This window comes from Chiloscyllium punctatum, chromosome 7 (assembly GCF_047496795.1).
Source record: "Chiloscyllium punctatum isolate Juve2018m chromosome 7, sChiPun1.3, whole genome shotgun sequence".
NCBI lineage: Eukaryota > Metazoa > Chordata > Chondrichthyes > Orectolobiformes > Hemiscylliidae > Chiloscyllium > Chiloscyllium punctatum.
The window spans coordinates 123,576,163-123,595,773 of record NC_092745.1 but is presented as its reverse complement, the minus strand read 5'-3'; the positions used below and the strand labels follow the sequence as shown (position 1 = coordinate 123,595,773).

The following is a 19,611-nucleotide window of genomic DNA, read 5'->3' as shown; positions in this document are numbered from 1 at the left end:
CGAGGACTTTACCATTAAGTGTATAAGTCCTGCTCTGATTTGTTTTTCCAAAATGCAACACCCCACATTTATCTAAATTAAACTCCACCTGCCACTCCTCAGCCCAATGGCCCATTTGATCAAGAGCCCATTAGATTAGATTACTTACAGTGTGGAAACAGGCCCTTCGGTCCAACAAGTCCACACCAACCCGCCAAAGCATAACCCACCCAGACCCATCCTCCTACATTTACCCCTTCACCTAACAATTTAGCATGGCCAATTCACCTAACCTGCACATTTTTGGATTGTGGGAGGAAACCGGAGCACCCGGAGGAAACCCATGCAGACACGGGGAGAATGTGCAAACTCCACACAGACAGTTGCCCGAGGCAGAAATTGAACCCCGGTCTCTGGCGCTGTGAGGCAGCAGTGCTGACCACTGTGCCACCATGCCGCCCTACACTGTACTCAGAGAGAACCTTCTTCACTGTCCATTACACCTCCAATTTTGATATCATCTGCAAACTTACTAACTATACCTCCCATGTTCACATCCAAATAATTTATGTAAATGATGGAAAGTAATGGACCCAGCACTGATCCTTGTGGCAATTCCCTGGTCACAGGCCTCCAGTCTGAAAACCAACCATCCACCAGCACCCTCCGTCTTCTACATTTGAGCCAGTTTTGTATCCAAATGGCTAGTTCTCCATGAGATCTAACTTTGCTAACCAGGCTGCCATGGGGAATCTTGTCAAACGCCTATAAACTCCATATAGATCAAGTCCACCACTCTGCCCTCATCAATCCTCTTTGTAACTTTTTCAAAAAAAAACTCATACAAGTTCATGAAACATGCTTTCCCATGCACAAAGCCATGCTGACAATCCGTAATCAGTCCATGCCTTTCCAAATACATGTAAAGCCTGTCCCTCCAACAACCTGACCACCACCGACGTCAGGCTCACCGATCTATATTTCCCTGGCTTGTTCTTACCACCTTTCTTAAATTGTGATACCATGTTAGCCACCCTCCAGTCTTCTGGCACCTCATCTGTGACTATCAATGATACAAATATCTCAGCAAGAGGCCCAGCAATCTTTCTCTAGCTTCCCACAGAGTTGTAGGGTACACCTGATCAGGTAATGGGGATTTATCCACTTTTATGCATTTCAAGATATGCAGCACCTCCTCCTCTGTATTATGCACATTTTTCAAGATGTCACGATCTATTTCCCCACATTCTATACTTTCCATGTCCTTCTCCACAGTAAACACTGATGCAAAATAATCGTTTAGTATCTTCCCCCACCCCCTGCGGCTCCACACATCTGCTGCCTTGCTGATCTTTGAGGGGCCCTATTCTCTCCTTAGTTACCCTTTTGTCTTTAAAAGTATTTATAAAAGCCCTTTAGGTTCTTCTTAATCCTAATTGCCACAGCTATCTCATGTCCCCTTTTTGCCACCCTGATTTGCCTCTTAAGTATACTCCTACTGCCTTTACAGTCCAGGGATTCAATGGATCTCTCCAGTCTATTCCCTTTTTTCTTATCCAAACCTTCAATTTCTTTAGTCATCCAGCATTCCCTATAATTGCCAGTCTTCCCTTTCACCCAACAGGAATATACTGTCTCCAGACTCTTGTTATCTCATTTCTGAAGTCTTCCCATTTTCTAGCCGTCCCTTGACCTGCGAACGTCTACCTCCAGTCAGCTTTTGAAAGTTCTTGCCTAATACCGTCAAAATTAGCCTTCCTCCAATTTAGAACTGTGACTTTTAGATCTGGTCTATTCTTTTCTATCACTATTTTAAAACTAATAGAATTATGGTTGCTGTTCCCAAACTGTCCCTCCACTGGCACCTCAGTCACCTGCCCTGCCTTATTTCCCAAGAGTAGGTTAAGTTTTGCATCTTCTCGCGTCGGTGCATCCACATACTGAATCAGAACATTTTCCTGTACACACTTGAATTCCTCTCCATTGAGATCATTGAGAGCTTTTGCTTTACATTGATCTACTGTATCAATGTATTGTAGAAACTGACAAGTCAAATTGTAAAACTGCTGAAGAATTCCTTCCTCTCTTCATGCACTCTCAAATATATGCAAAACAATTAAACCACCTCAGTCATTCCACTTTGACCCTCTCTACTCTAAACTACTAACATGCATTTTATCAAGATTTACCCCTTTGAGTTAATCTTGACTCTGCTATTGGTGTTCACTTTAGGATCAATGAAAAAGATTCAACTATTCTACTCTCAGAACAGACGACAAAATAAACAGGCAGTGCTTAACTTTACCTCACTGCATCCTTGTTTTTGCATTTCAAAAATAGCTTCCTTATTTGAGTGGTCTCGTTGGTGGGCTCAGATGTTCATGAAAAGCTCTCTATCATCTGAACCACAAAGCATAAATATTAATTATTTTTTTCTTAATACCCCCAGCATTCACCAAGTCAAAACAAAGTCAAAAGTTTGCCTGAAACTTAACTGGCTCACCGATATCCTTTGTAAAAGCATCGTCAGCTTTAACCACAGTGCATGTGACAACAGTCCCTTACCAGTTGGCACTTAACAACTGAGGCGGCCTCGAAAGCCATTTAGTTTGGGTAAAAACCTAGGTAGGGCATTCTGATCGAGCGCCATTCATATCCAGAGACAGCTTTTTTGTTGTTTCAAGATGAAAGATGATAGAATCAACAGCCTCCCTCATCTTCAATTCGATTGAAAATCCCAACTGTGACTGATGGCCACACAACAGTTTCACAGATTTAGTACAATGTATGGAGTGTCTTGAATGTGAAAGGGATAAATATTTTGCCAAAAATAACATTTTGGAATATTGTAATTTGCATGAGTAATTTTAGAAAGGACATGTGCTGTATCTGACAGGGAATGAACAGGTAGTGATTTTCAACAAAACTCCCAAAGCTCTCCATCACTGGAGTTCTCCTCATTTCGTGTATTAATAAACTGTTGCAAACTAGTTGATAAAAGCTGGATTGTTATAATTCAATAATTCCAAGGGAAGGAGAAAAGTTAGCCAAGGTTTCCATTCCAGGCTGGAAAATCATCTAAAGACAAGATCAGGCTTGCCAGTTCCAAGATGACTCATGCTGTCAAGATGAAAAAAAAAGAATATCATTTGTTTTGATAAGCAGCCTCATGTTTTCACTGAAACCACAGCACAGTGCAAAATGTGGCAAATTGATTAAAATTAAACTAAGGATTTAAATATGAAATCTCACTTCAGAAATAATTTACTGGCTGTAAAGCATGAGATATCCTCAGTTTGACTCATACAAAATAAATTAATTCAAATCCCTCTTCACACAGCATTCTTGAACAAGTGCCTATGTTAGTCAAGAACTTGGGAACAAAGTGCTAAACATGATGAATATGACCATAACAAGTAGCGTCCTAACCATGCTGCCGAATTCAAAATGTGTACAGCACACTGGCCACAATCTCACCACTGGGACACAGTTTTACCCAATTAAATGGGATGCACTGACTCAGTGCAGGAAGTTATGGCACGCCAGTTCAAATATAAATGCATGTTTATACAAGCTTATCACACATTAGAGTGAAATGCTCTCATTCTGTACAGAACCACACAATGCAGCTACCAAGCTCTATCCACTATTTAGCAAATTCCAAGTACCTTCAATTATAATATTTGGCTTGCCTGTGCAAACATTGCCAAATAATGAAACAGAGCTTAAAAATGTGTTGCTGGAAAAGCGCAGCAGGTCAGGCAGCATCCAAGGAATAGGAGAATCGACGTTTCGGGCATAAGCCCTTCTTCAGAAGTCCTCAGTTTCTCCTAAATAATGAAACAACCAACTGTGTTCAAGAAATATTCAGCAAGGGAGTACTACTATTGCCAGCTTTAATTTCTTGCGTCACTTAATGCTCCCCAAATTAATAAAAATCCTACAGATGGTACACAATCCACACAGTTAGATAACGTAGGTGAGTGGACCTGAAATACGTGAGGAGTTAAATCAATGTAGTCAACCTTCTTACACTCGGATTTCTTAAACAAGTAGGAATTCGGCCCAAGACCAAAGACATGCACACAGAAACGTTCAGGATTAGCAAAGACTACTGCATTCCCACTGACTGTTCTCCATGAGCACATTACCCCTATCCTGTTTGGTCATTTTCCTTCTATGCAAGTAACTGTTGAATTTGTTGATGCAGTCAGTCCCTACTCCCTCCCGTAGCAATCAATTGCATACAGCTTGTACTCTTCACTTGAGAATAGGATTAGGTTATCCAGCCCCAAAGACTGTTCTGCCATTCAAAAGGATTCTGTCTGATTTGGATCCTAAATTCATTTGTCCATCTTAGGTCCACATTCCTTGATACGGCAGGCTGAAACAAGTGCAGACATTTTTTTAAAAAGTAAACATGGTTGTTGGAGAACATTCCAAATTTCACAATTCTTTGCACGAGGAAATGCTTCCCAACTTCTTCCATGAATGATTTTAAGTCTGCATCCCAAAGGCCGACAATTCTTCACCAATACAGGCAAACAGCTTACAATGATTCCTTTCAAATTACTGAAAGCTTTAAATAAACCACCCTTAATCTTACATTTTCCCATGTCCATATTCTCTTTCTCACACAAACACACATTTAAGTAATTGAGCAGCCTGCTCCTGGGTGCCAGTTTTTGTGTCTCCAGAGATTACAGTGGTGCAGGAAAATAGTTGCATTGGCCTGGGTGATAACTGAAGTAAGTATTGACTCAAATTGCGCTGTTCAGTGCCTTGAGCAGGCTGGGGGACCAGCATTTCTACCCAGCTTATAGGTTTTGCACATGCACTTACATACTCACAGTGAACATGGGAAATTTTTTAATATCTACTTTCACGTCATTCATATAAACATAGTCCCGAGCTCAGATTTTGTAGCAATCCAATGATGTCAAATCCTAAGGGAAAGCAACATAAAGGCAAACTGCTGGAGACATTTAAAAAGAGAAACTGACAAAGCACATTGAAATTAAACCTCAAGTTGAAATTGGTTGGAATCAAGAAATTGGTCATTTGTCAGCCCAACCCTAAATACCATACAGATCTTATTTCATCGGAACACTGACTGCTTCATTATCTGAGGAACTGCAATGGTACTCAACAGGATGTAATCAGCAAACATTCCCACAGCTGATGAAGGAAAGGTTATTCATGAAGCAACTGAAGATGGTTGGGCCTTGAAAGCTACTGTGAGAAACTTAGGGAGTCATATCATGAGAATTAATTGACTGAAAAACAACCACAACAATCTTCAATATATTCCAAGCAACAGATTTTATCAACTTGAATTTTGCTTGGGATCTTTGATGCCACACTATCAAATGCTGTTCTTATTTCTACCATCTGACACCTTTACTTAAAAAGCAATTTGCGACATCCTTTTGAGGGGTAGAAGTTTTGTACGGTCTCTACGTTGAACAGTGTACCTCTCATTTTAGCCTTGCGTCCACTTGTTATCAGCTTCCCCAGGGAAGAAACACATTATTTCAGCAACTAAATTAAACCTTTAAACTTTGGGGAATATCACCAGGTTCATGCAAAATAAACTGAATCTGGACTCAAAATCGACTTTGCTGCACTTTCACAGATTTGCAAAAGAAACTGATGGATTAGGAAGATAAAAGCATTGGTTTATGTGGCAAGAGTGGACCATTTGCCATGTTTATTAAGAAAAATCCAAAACCTGTAAATATTCAAAACTACAGGCCAACAAGTGGACAGCCCAATCTTGCTACAAACTCACTTTTGCATTGTTTGAAATAGCAAAGTTATGCTTTTGTCTATTTTCATTATTAGCCTTAACAGATCTTTAGTCTTGTGCCAATGCTGCCAAATGTCCATCAATATTCTTTTTGTTGAGCAGTAATTTGTACACCAAGTTCAAATAAAGGTCACACACAAAACAACATTTTTTAACTCACCCCATCTCAATTAATTTGGATCCAACTCTTGGGAATCTACAGGGTGGATCAACTAACAATCTGAAGTGCTCAACAAATTTAGGTTTATAAAATTAACTGAAGTTCACCAAAAGGAAGCTTTCAACCTTCAGTCATTGATGATTTTGAGAATTAACAAGGGAACAATGACCACCCTGCTGAACAACACAAGACCTCTTCTCCCAAGTTTGCAATATGGATTTGGGGTGGTGGGGGGGAAAATCGATGGGGGAAGGTGGAGGAGGAACCAGTAGCTCTGACCTCCAGTTCTTCTCATAACTTTGACAGTATTGATGTGCTTTCTGCAAAAGTGTTACAAGCTTCATTGCCCACGCTTACACATTGTACGATTCAGCAATCGTGTGTGCTCCAACATTAAGTGTTATCAAAAGACACAGAAAATAATACATCAGCAGAAAAGCTGTGCAAAACTTCGTGTAAGACCATAAGACATTGGAGCAGAGTTCCACAGATTCACTATCCTCAGAAGAGAAAATCTTCACCTGCGTCTTAATGTGCAGCCTTTATTCTAAGATTGCATCCTATCTACCTGCGACTCCACTTTCAAGGAGATATGAACCTGCACTCCAAGGTCTCTTTGTTCAGAAACACTCCCTCAGACCTTACCGTTAAGGTGTATAGGTCCTGCTAAGATTTGCTTTCCAAAAATGCAGCACCTCGCATTTAGCTAAATTAAACTCCATCTGCCACGCCTCAGCCCATTAGCCCACTAACTTCCTAACTGTACCTGCTATGCTTATATCCAAATCATTTATATAAATGACGAAAAGTAGTTGACCCAGCACCAATCCTTGTGGCACTCCACTGGTCACAGGCCTCCAGTCTGAAAAACAACCCTCCACCACCACCCTCTGTCTTCTAACGTCGAGCCAGTTCTGTATCCAAATGGTTAGTTCCCCCTCTATTCCATGAGATCTAACCTTGCTAACCAACCTTGCTAACAAGAACCTTATCAAACACCTTACTGAAGTCCATATGGATGACGTCCAATGCTCTGCCCTCATCAATTCTCTTTGTTACTATTTCAAAAAACGCAATCACGTTCGTGAGACATGATTTCCAAAGCACAAAGTCATGTTGAATATTCCTGATCAGTCCCTGTCCTTCTAAATTTGCATAAATCCTGTCCCTCAGGATTCCCTCCATCAACTTGACCACCACCAACGTCAGACTCACCGCTCTATAGTTCCCTGGCTTGTCCTTACCACCTTTCTTGAACAGTGGCACCACTTTAGCCAACCTCCAGTCTTCTGGCATCTGACCTGTGACGACTGATGATATGTCCTTAATGTATTTGTGAAAACCCTCTGGATTCTCCTTAACCCTATTTGCCAAAGCTATCTCATGTCCCCGTTTTGCCCTCCTGATTTCCCTCTTAAGTGTACTCCTACTGTCTTAATACTCTAAGGATTCACTTGATCTATCCTGTCTATACCTGACATAAGCTTCCTTCTTTTCCTTAACCAAGACCTCAATTCCTTTAATCATGCAGCATTTCCCATACCTACCAGCCTTTCCTTCACCCTAACAGGAATATACTGTCTATGGACTCTCATTATCTCATTTCTGAAGGCTTCCCATTTCCAGCCGTCCCTTTACCTGCGAACATCTGCACCCAGTCAGCTTTTGAACATTCTTGTCTAATACCATCAAAATTAACTTTCCTCCAATTTAGAACTTCAACTGTTCTAGCTGGTGTATTCTTTTCCATTAGAATTTTAAAACTATAGAATTATGGTGGTTGGCCCCAAAGTGCTCCCCCACTGACACCTGGCCTGCCTTATTTCCCAAGAGTAAGTCAAGTTTTGCCTCCCTCTAGTAGGTTCATCCACATACTGACTCAGAAAATTTTCTTGTACACTATAACCAAATTCTTCTCCATCTAAACCCTTAACACTATGGCAGTCCCAGGTTATGTTTGGAAAGTTAGAATCCCCTACCATAACCACTCTATTATTCTTACAGATAACTGAGATCTCCTTACAAATTTGTTTCTCAGTTTCCCACTGACTATTAGGGGGTCTATAATAAAATCCCAATAAGCTGATCATCCCTTTCTTATTTCTCAGTTCCCTGGATGTGTTTCTGGAAATATCCTTCCTAAGTAGAGCTGTAAAGCTATCCCTCCTCTCGTCTCCTTTTCTAACCTTCCCGTATCATTTGTATCCTGGAACATTAAGCTGTCAGTCTTATCCATCCCTGAGCCACGTTTCTGTAATTGCTATGATATACCAGTCCCATGTCCCTAAACATGCCCTGAGTTCATCTCCCTTCCCTGTGAGGCCTCTTGCATTGAAGTAAACACAGTTTAATTTATCAGTCCTACCTTGTTCTCTGCTTTGTTCCTGCCTGCCCTAACAGTTTCACCAGTTTCTTTTCTCAACTGTACTAGTCTCAGATTGATCTCTTTCCTCACCATCTCTCCAAGTCCCACCCTGGCCCTCCTTATTAGTTTAAATCCTCCCGAGCAGCTCTAGCTATTCTCCCTTCCAGTATATTAGTCCCCTTCTAATTCAGATGCAATCCATCCTTCTTGTACAGGTCAATTCTACCCCAGAAGAAATTCCAATGATCCAGAAATGTCAAACCTTCTCTCAATGGGGCACCAGGGTCCCAGGTTCGATTCCAGCCTCGGGCAACTGTCTGTGTGGAGTTTGCACATTCTCCCCGTGTCTGTGTGGGTTTCCTCCGGGTGTTCTAGTTTCATCCCACAGTCCGAAGATGTGCAGCTCAGGTGAACTGGCCATGCTAAATTGCCCATGGTGTTTGCTGCATTAGTCAGAAGGAAATGGGTCTGGGTGGGTTACTCTTCAAAGGGTTGGTGTGGACTTGTTGGGTTGAAGGGCCTGTTTCCGCACTGTAGGTAATCTAATCATACACCAGCCCTTCAGCCATGCATTCATCTGCTCTATCCTCCTATTCCTGGATGTGGGTCTGCTTGCTGAGCAGGTTCACTCCCTGACGTTTCGTCACCCTTCCAGATGACATCTTCAGTGGGCCTCCAGGTGAAGCATTGTTGATGATTTCTGCTTTCTATTTTTTTGTTTGGGTTGGTGATGTCATTTCCTGTTCTTTTTGTCAGGGGGTGGTAGATGGGGTCTAACTAGATGTGTTTGTTGATCGAGTTCTGGTTGGAATGCCATGCTTCTAGGAATTCTTGTGCATGTCTCTGTTTGGCTTGTCCTAGGATAGATGTGTTATCCCAGTCGAAGTGGTGTCTTTTTTTATCTGTATGTAAAGATACTAGTGAGAGAGGGTCATAGCCACAAAAGGAAGGACACCACTTCAGCTTGGACAACACATCCATCGTAGGACAAGCTAAACAGAGATACGCACAAGGATTCCTAGGAGCATGGCATTCCAACCGGAACTCTATCAACAAATACATAGAGTTAGACACCACCTACCATCCCCTGAGAAAAAGAACAGGAAATGACATCACCAACCCAAAGAAACCCAAACATATAAATAGAAAGCAGGAATCATCAGCAGTGCTTTGCCCAGAGGCTCACTGAAGAAGTTGCCCAGTAGGGTGACAAAACCTTTGGAAATGAACCTTCCAGCTCAGTGAGCAAACCTACATCCAGAACCTCAACCTGAACTACGAATCTTCTCAAAACTCCTATTCCTACCCGCACTAGCTCATAACACCAGGAGAAATCCAGATATTATTACCCTCTAGGACCACCTTTTTAAAATTCCTGCCTAACTTTCTGTACTCTCACTTCAGAATCTCACCTTTTTCCCTTCCTATGTCATTGGTACCAAATGTGTACAATGACCACCTGCTGGTCCCTCCCCCCTTTGAGAACATTCTGCACCCTCTGAGACACCCTTGATCCTGGCACCAGGGAGGCAACACACCATTCTGATTTTTCTCTGCTGGCTGCATAAACGTCTGCATGTGCACCTGACTAGAGAGTCCCCAACAGAATCAATCGTTTGGAAGCTGATGTGCCCCTCATTAGAGCCAGCCCTGATACCAGACACTTGGCTGTTCATCCATCCCCCCCTACGATTTCCAAAACGGTATATTTGTTTGAAATGGGGATAGCCACAGAAGACACTGTACTACTGCCTACTTTTGCTGGAGTTAATCCCTCCACCTGACTTTATTTGTGGCTTTCCTCCCCTCCTGTAACTGCCATCCATCACACCCCCAGCTCTTGTAAATTCCTCAGTGCCTCTAACTGTCACTCCAACCAATCCATTCAATCTGTCAGGATTCACAGCCAACAACATTTATTGCAGTATAATCCTCAGTAACCCTAAAACTCTCCCAAAATTTCCACATCTGACAATGAGACATATCAATCTCCAGACCCAGTAAATAGCACAGTCTTATTGCTCTATAAAAAAAACATTTCACTGATGTCCTTTAGGGAAGAAAATCTGGAATCCTAACTTGGTCCATCCTAAATGTGACTCCAGACCCACAGCAATGTTGTTGACTCTTAACTGTTCTCTGGGCAAATAAGGATGAGCAATAATGCTGGCCTGGCCACACATGCCCACATTCCACGAATAACAAATATAAATTGTAAGTTTAGGTTCTAGCACCAATCCCAGGTCACAGCATTCTATTTATATAAAAATATTCAAAACATTCATGCAAAACAGCATACAAAGGAAAACTGCACTGTGCAATGTTTTTGTTTCTCTTGACATTCATGAGCATATCTGATTGTTTTAAGGAAATCAAGGAACTGAGTTTTTAATACTGGAAAAACTTGAGTTTTTCTGTGCTTGTTAAAATATGATCACCAAGACAGGATCAATACAACATTCTGCAAGTTGTCAGAGCGACCATTACACAAAGTTTCATGCATAAAACCATTTTGCTTCGAAACAGGATGCAGACAATTTCCCCAGTCTTTCATGTGACTGCTTGATTTTGGTGCTCAAAACCTTCACCTGCCAATTGACAATTCACATTCAAAGTTGAATGAGATTTGCCTATCTTCATTAAACACTGCAATCAATTTTGCTTGAACCCCAGTTACTGCTCCACTGTTACAAAGGAATTACAATGCATCCCACTTACTAACGTCTCCTCGATGATAATTATTTTGGTAATATTACAACAGCCAACACAGCGACTGGGTTATTCAACAGAGGGGACACCAAACAGCTGCAAGCACCTCAGAATATATTAATTGCAATCAAACTTGAGTTAAAAGAAAAATCAGAAAAAGACTATTACAAGTAATAAATGGACATGACAGATCAGGTTTCAGTTGCAGAGAGGATGTGAGATACACCCACAAGCAGCTCTTTAAATGGATTATGTGGCAGAAAAATGCAGGATGCACGCACATCAGTGGTCTCAAAGGAGTAAGAACCATATACAACTACTCATTGCATATTTCCATGACTGATACTGAATAAACCACCAAATCCTGGAAGAACAAATCTTACTGATATAGCATTTTTCATAAGTTTAAGAGGCCATGAAATATTACTGAGGTTATGTATCATCTTCAATTAAATCTTGATCAAATGAAACTGAACACTGAAATAATTAGTATTCAGCACCCCTGCCAAGCTCATATAATAGAGGAATGGTCATTTGTCAAGCACCAGAAGGTGTCTGCGCCCCAGAGATTGTAATGAGATCTTAATGTCACAGGCAGCCATATCTGTTCTGGTATTTTGCTCACATGTCCATCTCTGACCATGGCTGTACCAGAGTCTGAAGTAATTGAAATTAGAGTGGCAGTGAGCAGGTAATTGTCAAGCGGGCGTGTAACTCTTGTTGATGATGGTTCCCATCAGTTAAGAGAGTCAGAAATCAAGCTTCACTCCAGAAACTTCAACACTAAATCTACGTTCACAGTCCAATGTGGTACTGTCAGCAGTGCTACCTTCCAGGCTTAACATTAAACCAAGGCACTGCCTGTCACCCAGAAAGACTTTAAAAATTCAAATGATGGATTTTGGAGAGGCCCAACTTGTATTTATCCCTCAACCAACACAATTAACAGATTAACTGGTTATTATCACTTGCTTTTTGTGGGATCTTGCTACGTGCATCTTGCTACGTGCAAATGGATGGTGACAACATTGACTAGATTTAATAGTAACTTCACTGGTTTTAAAACATTTTGGAACTTGCCAAGAACATGAAACGCCTAACGTAAATCCAGGCTCCACTCTTGAAATATCCTTCCCAAATATACTTTTCAAAATCTTTTATTTTAGAAACAGGGTGAAAAACAGAAAATTTAAAATCAGGTATGATGGGCCAAATGGCCCTCATCCTTGCTATATCATTCTCTACTTTTTGTAGGAACAAAAAAAGGTATTCAAGATTAACTTGATAAAGCACCTTGGAATGATTGAGGCTGTTTTATTACATCAAAAGGTGATATGCAAATGCAAAACAATGCTGAATTGAATGCTCGTCTCCAACGAAGCCACAAAATACAACACAAATAATACACCACTCATTGATTTCAAGCACAGGACACAGCTATTCAGTCCAAGTTGCTGACGCCAACTTTCCGAAAGAGCTATCCAATCAGTCTTCATATCACCAGTTCTTGCCTTGTCAAGAGTTAATTCAATGTCTGTTTGAAAGATGGAACTGAATCCACTCCTCCACACTTACAGGTTGTGAAATAAACCCTGAGGCAGCAACTAGAACTTTTAGGAATTAAGTCAGCTGTAAGAATTCAAGACTCAGTATGCAGATCACATTACAAAAATACACAACAATGGTCATAACAATTAGTAACAAAACCAAATTCACTTACACAATGAATGTTTTGTAAGAAACCAATTGAAACATGCAAAATCGAGCAGCAATGTTTAGAGACGTTGCAACAGGTTTGTTGGCTTAGTAAAATTGTCCTTTGCACTTGGGGACGGTGGGTGTGGATGCAGCAGTGAAAAGAAAACAAATCAACTGCAATGCTTGGCAAAGGGCAAAAAGGGAAAGGAAGCTGGGGGCAAGGGGGGGGATGGGGAGAAAAGTGGAAAAGGAGAGCAGAGTGGACAAAAGGGGGAAGAAATGAAGGTGGGGTTGAAGGAGTCAGAGAACAGGGGTAAGTGAGGGAGAGTAGATGCTAGACGGATGAGGGGGAAGCAGGGGAGGTGAAGGAAGAGGAGAGTTGGTAGGGGAGAGGGTAGGTAAGTGTGAGGGGAGAGGAGAGGGGGATCTGGATGGGGGGGGGAGAAATGGAGGAGGATCAAGGAGGTAGGGGGTGGGGATAGGGGCAGCAGAGGGAGATCGGAGACAGAGAGGGGATGGGGACAGATGATCGAGATGGGGGAAACAGAGGGGAGTGAAATCGGGAGGGATCGAGGAGGATCAAGGTGGATTTGGTGGGCAGGAAGTGGTGAATTGGGAAGGGAGGACAGAGGTGAGGGGAGGGACGACAAAGGAGAGAAAAAGAGGAAGGAATCGGGGAGGAGAGACAGAGGATGGGGAGGAGAGTCAGGGAGGATGATTGGGGAGGGGGTGACAAAGGCGATCAGGGAGGGTATATAGGGGCAGGGCAATGAGGGAGGGCATACAGGAAGCCAGGGGAATCAGGGAGGGGACAGAAGGCGAGGGGCAGAGGGCTAAGGGAATCGGGGGGGGGGGTGAGGAAGGGGGGGGGATGAGGAGGGGGGGGGGTGAGGAGGGGGGGGGGGGTGAGGAGGGGGGGGGGTGAGGAAGGGGGGGGGGTGAGGAAGGGGGGGGGGTGAGGAAGGGGGGGGGGTGAGGAAGGGGGGGGGGTGAGGAAGGGGGGGGGTGAGGAAGGGGGGGGTGAGGAAGGGGGGGGGGTGAGGAAGGGGGGGGGGTGAGGAAGGGGGGGTGAGGAAGGGGGGGGTGAGGAAGGGGGGGGTGAGGAAGGGGGGGGTGAGGAAGGGGGGGGTGAGGAAGGGGGGGGTGAGGAAGGGGGGGGTGAGAAAGGGGGGGGTGAGAAAGGGGGGGGTGAGGAGGGGGGGGAGGAGGGGGGGGGAGGAGGGGGGGGGAGGGGAGGAGGGGGGGAGGGGAGGGGGGGGGAGGGGGGGAGGGGGGGGAGGGGGGGAGGAGGGGGGGGGGAGGAGGGGGAGGGGAGGGGGGGGGAGGGGAGGGGGGGAGGAGGTGGGTGAGGGTGAGGAGGAGGCGGAGTAGGGGGGAAGCGGAGGAGGGGGGAGGAAGGAGTGGGGAATGATTGGGGGGGGGTGATGGGGGGGGGGAATGACGGGGGGGGAATGACGGGGGGGGGAATGACGGGGGGGGGGGAATGACGGGGGGGGGGAATGACGGGGGGGGGGAATGACGGGGGGGGGGGAATGACGGGGGGGGGAATGACGGGGGGGGGAATGACGGGGGGGGGGAATGACGGGGGGGGGAATGACGGGGGGGGGAATGACGGGGGGGGGGAATGACGGGGGGGGGAATGACGGGGGGGGGAATGACGGGGGGGGGAATGACGGGGGGGGGAATGACGGGGGGGGGAATGACGGGGGGGGGAATGACGGGGGGGGGAATGACGGGGGGGGGAATGACGGGGGGGGGAATGACGGGGGGGGGAATGACGGGGGGGGGAATGACGGGGGGGGGAATGACGGGGGGGGGAATGACGGGGGGGGGAATGACGGGGGGGGGAATGACGGGGGGGGGAATGACGGGGGGGGGGAATGACGGGGGGGGGAATGACGGGGGGGGAATGACGGGGGGGGAATGACGGGGGGGGAATGACGGGGGGGGAATGACGGGGGAGGAATGATGGGGGAGGAATGATGGGGGAGGAATGATGGGGGAAGAATGATGGGGGGGGGGAAGAATGATGGGGGGGGGGAAGAATGATGGGGGGGGGGGAAGAATGATGGGGGGGGGGGAAGAATGATGGGGGGGGGGGGAAGAATGATGGGGGGGGGGAAGAATGATGGGGGGGGGGAAGAATGATGGGGGGGGGAAGAATGATGGGGGGGGGGGGAAGAATGATGGGGGGGGGGGGGGAGTATGATGGGGGGGGGGGAGTATGATGGGGGGGGGGAGTATGACGGGGGGGGAGTATGATGGGGGGGGGAGTATGATGGGGGGGGGAGTATGATGGGGGGGGGAGTATGATGGGGGGGGAGTATGATGGGGGGGGGAGTATGATGGGGGGGGGGAGTATGATGGGGGGGGGGGAGTATGATGGGGGGGGGGAGTATGATGGGGGGGGGAGTATGATGGGGGGGGGAGTATGATGGGGGGGGGGGGGGGAAGTATGATGGGGGGGGGGGGGGGAAGTATGATGGGGGGGGGAAGTATGATGGGGGGGGGGAAGTATGATGGGGGGGGAAGTATGATGGGGGGGGGGAAGTATGATGGGGGGGGAAGTATGATGGGGGGGGGGAAGTATGACGGGGGGGGGGAAGTATGATGGGGGGGGGGAATTATGATGGGGGGGGGGGGGGGAAGTATGATGGGGGGGGGAAGTATGATGGGGAGGGATAAGGATGGGGGAGGGATAAGGATGGGGGAGGGATAAGGATGGGGGAGGGATAAGGATGGGGGAGGGATAAGGATGGGGGAGGGATAAGGATGGGGGAGGGATAAGGATGGGGGAGGGATAAGGATCGGGGAGGGATAAGGATCGGGGAGGGATAAGGATGGGGGAGAATGATGGGGGGGGAAAGAATGATGGGGGGGGGAAACAGAATGATGGGGGGGGGAAGAGATTGATGGGGGGGGGAGACGACGGAGGGGGGAGACGACGGGGTGGGGGGGGGGAGACGACGGGGTGGGGGGGGGGAGACGACGGGGTGGGGGGGGGGGGGGAGACGACGGGGGGGGGGGGAGACGACGGGAGTGGGGGGAAACGGGGGGGGGGGGGGAGACGACGGGGGGGGGAATACGACGGGGGGGGGGAATACGACGGGGGGGAATACGACGGGGGGGGGAATACGACGGGGGGGGGGGGAATACGACGGGGGGGGGAATACGACGGGGGGGGGGAATACGACGGGGGGGGGGAATACGACGGGGGGGGGGAATACGACGGGGGGGGGGGGGGGGATACGACGGGGGGGGGGAATACGACGGGGGGGGGGAATACGACGGGGGGGGGGGGGGGGGGATACGACGGGGGGGGGGGGATACGACGGGGGGGGGGGATACGACGGGGGGGGGGGATACGACGGGGGGGGGGGGGAGATACGACGGGGGGGGGATACGACGGGGGGGGGGGAGATACGACGGGGGGGGGGATACGACGGGGGGGGGGATACGACGGGGGGGGGGGATACGACGGGGGGGGGGATACGACGGGGGGGGGGATACGACGGGGGGGGGGATACGACGGGGGGGGGGGGGGAGATACGACGGGGGGGGGGGAATACGACGGGGGGGGGGAATACGACGGGGGGGGGCTACGACGGGGGGGGGGGGGATACGACGGGGGGGGGATACGACGGGGGGGGGGATACGACGGGGGGGGGGATACGACGGGGGGGGGGGATACGACGGGGGGGGGGATACGACGGGGGGGGGGGATACGACGGGGGGGGGGATACGACGGGGGGGGGGATACGACGGGGGGGGGGATACGACGGGGGGGGGGGATACGACGGGGGGGGGGATACGACGGGGGGGGGGATACGACGGGGGGGGGATACGACGGGGGGGGGATACGACGGGGGGGGGGGGGAGAGACGACGGGGGGGGGGGAGAGACGACGGGGGGGGGGAGAGACGACGGGGTGGGGAGAGACGACGGGGTGGGGAGAGACGACGGGGGGGGGAGAGACGACGGGGGGGGGGAGAGACGACGGGGGGGGGAAGAAGAGACTTAGAGGGAGAAGAAGAGACGGGGGGGTGAAAGAAGAGACGGGAGGGGAGAGACGACGGGGGGGAGAGAGAGACGACGGGGGGGGGGGAGAGAGAGAGACGACGGGGGGGTGGGGAGAGACGACGGGGGGGGGAGACGACGGGGGGGGGAGAGACGACGGGGTGGGGAGAGACGACGGGGGGGGGGGGGGAGAGACGACGGGGGGGGGGGGAGAGACGACGGGGGGGGGGGGGAGAGACGACGGGGGGGGGGGAGAGATGACGGGGGGGGGGGGGGGGAGAGACGACGGGGGGGGGGGAGAGACGACGGGGGGGGGGGGGGGAGAGACGACGGGGGGGGGGGGGGAGAGACGACGGGGGGGGGGGGGGGGAGACGACGGGGGGGGGGGGAGACGAAGGGGAGGAGGGAGTCGACGGGGGGTTACAACGGGGTGGGGTGACGACGGGGTGGGGGGGGTGACGACAGGGTGGGGTGACGACGGGGTGGGGGGTGGTGAGACAGGGTGGGGGGGGGTGAGACAGGGTGGGGGGGGGTGAGACAGGGTGGGGGGGGGGTGAGACAGGGTGGGGGGGGGGGTGAGACAGGGTGGGGGGGGGGTGAGACAGGGTGGGGGGGGGGTGAGACAGGGTGGGGGGGGGTGAGACAGGGTGGGGGGGGTGAGACAGGGTGGGGGGGGTGAGACAGGGTGGGGGGGGGTGTGACAGGGTGGGGGGGGGTGTGACAGGGTGGGGGGGGGTATGACAGGGTGGGGGGGGGTATGACAGGGTGGGGGGGGGGTGTGACAGGGTGGGGGGGGGGTGTGACAGGGTGGGGGGGGGGTGTGACAGGGTGGGGGGGGTGTGACAGGGTGGGGGTGTGACAGGGTGGGGGGGGTGTGACAGGGTGGGGGGGGGTGTGACAGGGTGGTGGGGGGGGTGTGACAGGGTGGGGGGTTGTGACAGGGTGGGGGGGGGGTGTGACAGGGTGGGGGGGGTGTGACAGGGTGGGGGGGGTGTGACAGGGTGGGGGGGGTGTGACAGGGTGGGGGGGGGTGTGACAGGGTGGGGGGGGTGTGACAGGGTGGGGGGGGTGTGTCACAGGGTGGGGGGGTGTGACAGGGTGGGGGGGGGTGTGACAGGGTGGGGGGGGTGTGACAGGGTGGGGGGGGTGTGACAGGGTGGGGGGGGTGACGACGGGGGGGGGTGTGATGACGGGGGGGGGGTGTGATGACGGGGCGGGGGGGTGTGATGACGGGGCAGGGGGAGGTGACGGCGATGGGGGGGGCGACAGGGGGGGGGCGACAGGGGGGGGGGCAGCAGGGGGGGGGGGGCGATGACGGGGGGGTTGATGACGGGGGGGGTGATGACGGGGGGGGGGTGATGACGGGGGGGGGGGGTGATGACGGGGGGGGGTGATGACGGGGGGGGGGTGATGACGGGGGGGGGGGTGATGACGGGGGGGGGGGGTGATGACGGGGGGGGGTGATGACGGGGGGGTGATGACGGGGTGGGGGGTGATGACGGGGTGGGGGGTGATGACGGGGGGGTGACGGGGGGGGTGATGACGGGGGGGGGTGATGACGGGGGGGGGGGTGATGACGGGGGGGGGGGGGGTGATGACGGGGGGGGTGATGACGGGGGGGGGGGGTGATGACGGGGGGTGGGGGGGTGGTGATAACGGGGTGGGGGGGGTGCTGACGGGGTGGGGGGGGTGCTGACGGGGTGGGGGGGGGTGATGTCGGGGTGGGGGGGGGTGATGTCGGGGTGGGGGGGGGGGTGATGTCGGGGTGGGGGGGTGATGTCGGGGGGGTGATGACGGGAGGATGATGACGGGGGGGATGATGACGGGGGGGGGGTGATGACGGGGGGGGTGATGACGGGGGGGGGGTGATGACGGGGGGGGTGATGACGGGGGGGGTGATGACGGGGGGGGGGTGATGACGGGGGGGGGGTGATGACGGGGGGGGGGTGATGACGGGGGGGGTGATGACGGGGGGGGGTGATGACGGGCGGGGGGGGTGATGACGGGGGGGGTGATGACGGGGGGGGGGGGTGTGATGACGGGGGGGGGGGTGATGACGGGGGGGGGTCATGACGGGGGGGTCATGACGGGGGGGGTGATGACGGGGGGGGTGATGACGGGGGGGGTGATGACGGGGGGGGTGATGACGGGGGGGGTGATGACGGGGGGGGTGATGACGGGGGGGGGTGATGACGGGGGGGGTGATGACGGGGGGGTGATGACGGGGGGGGTGATGACGGGGGGGGGTGATGACGGGGGGGGTGATGACGGGGGGGGTGATGACGGGGGGGGGTGATGACGGGGGGGGGTGATGACGGGGGGGGTGATGACGGGGGGGGGGGGTGATGACGGGGGGGGTGATGACGGGCGGGGGGGGGTGATGACGGGGGGGGTGATGACGGGGGGGGTGATGACGGGCGGGGGGGGTGATGACGGGTAGGGGAGTGATGGGGGGAATGATGGACAGTTATGATGGGGGAATGATGAGGGGATCCGGGGAGGTGGCGGGTGGGGGGGGAGAGTCGAGTGGGGAGGAGGGATGGGGGGCGATCAAGGGAGGAGGAGTGATACAGGGGGGATCGGGGGGGGTGATCGGGGGCCGGGGGGGGGGGTCGGAGGGGGGGATCAGGGGCGATCGAGGGGGGGGGGGGGGGGTGTGATCTGGTCCCTTACCTCAGAGGCGGGGATACCGAACACCTCGCCGATCTTGGCGTAGAGCTCGCGGACATTCGAGAAGCCCTCGATGCGGCCGGTGGGGCTGCCGTGCGCCAGCTGCGTGTGGAAGACCAGCTTGGGCCGGGCATGAGGCGGCGGCGCGGGGAGCCCCGGTCCACCAACACCGGGGGGAAACAGCGCCGGCACTGCCGCCCCTCC

General features: G+C 51.5%; 1 protein-coding gene across 1 annotated transcript in view; it reads right to left on the bottom strand.

Annotated features, from left to right (window-relative positions):
• Nucleotides 1-19,611, bottom strand: part of gipc2 (GIPC PDZ domain containing family, member 2) — a 77,735-nt gene that overhangs the window by 58,042 nt on the left and 82 nt on the right. Inside the window, 1 exon segment of the mRNA XM_072574784.1 lies at nt 19,411-19,611. Coding sequence (XP_072430885.1) covers nt 19,411-19,611 — 201 coding nt within the window.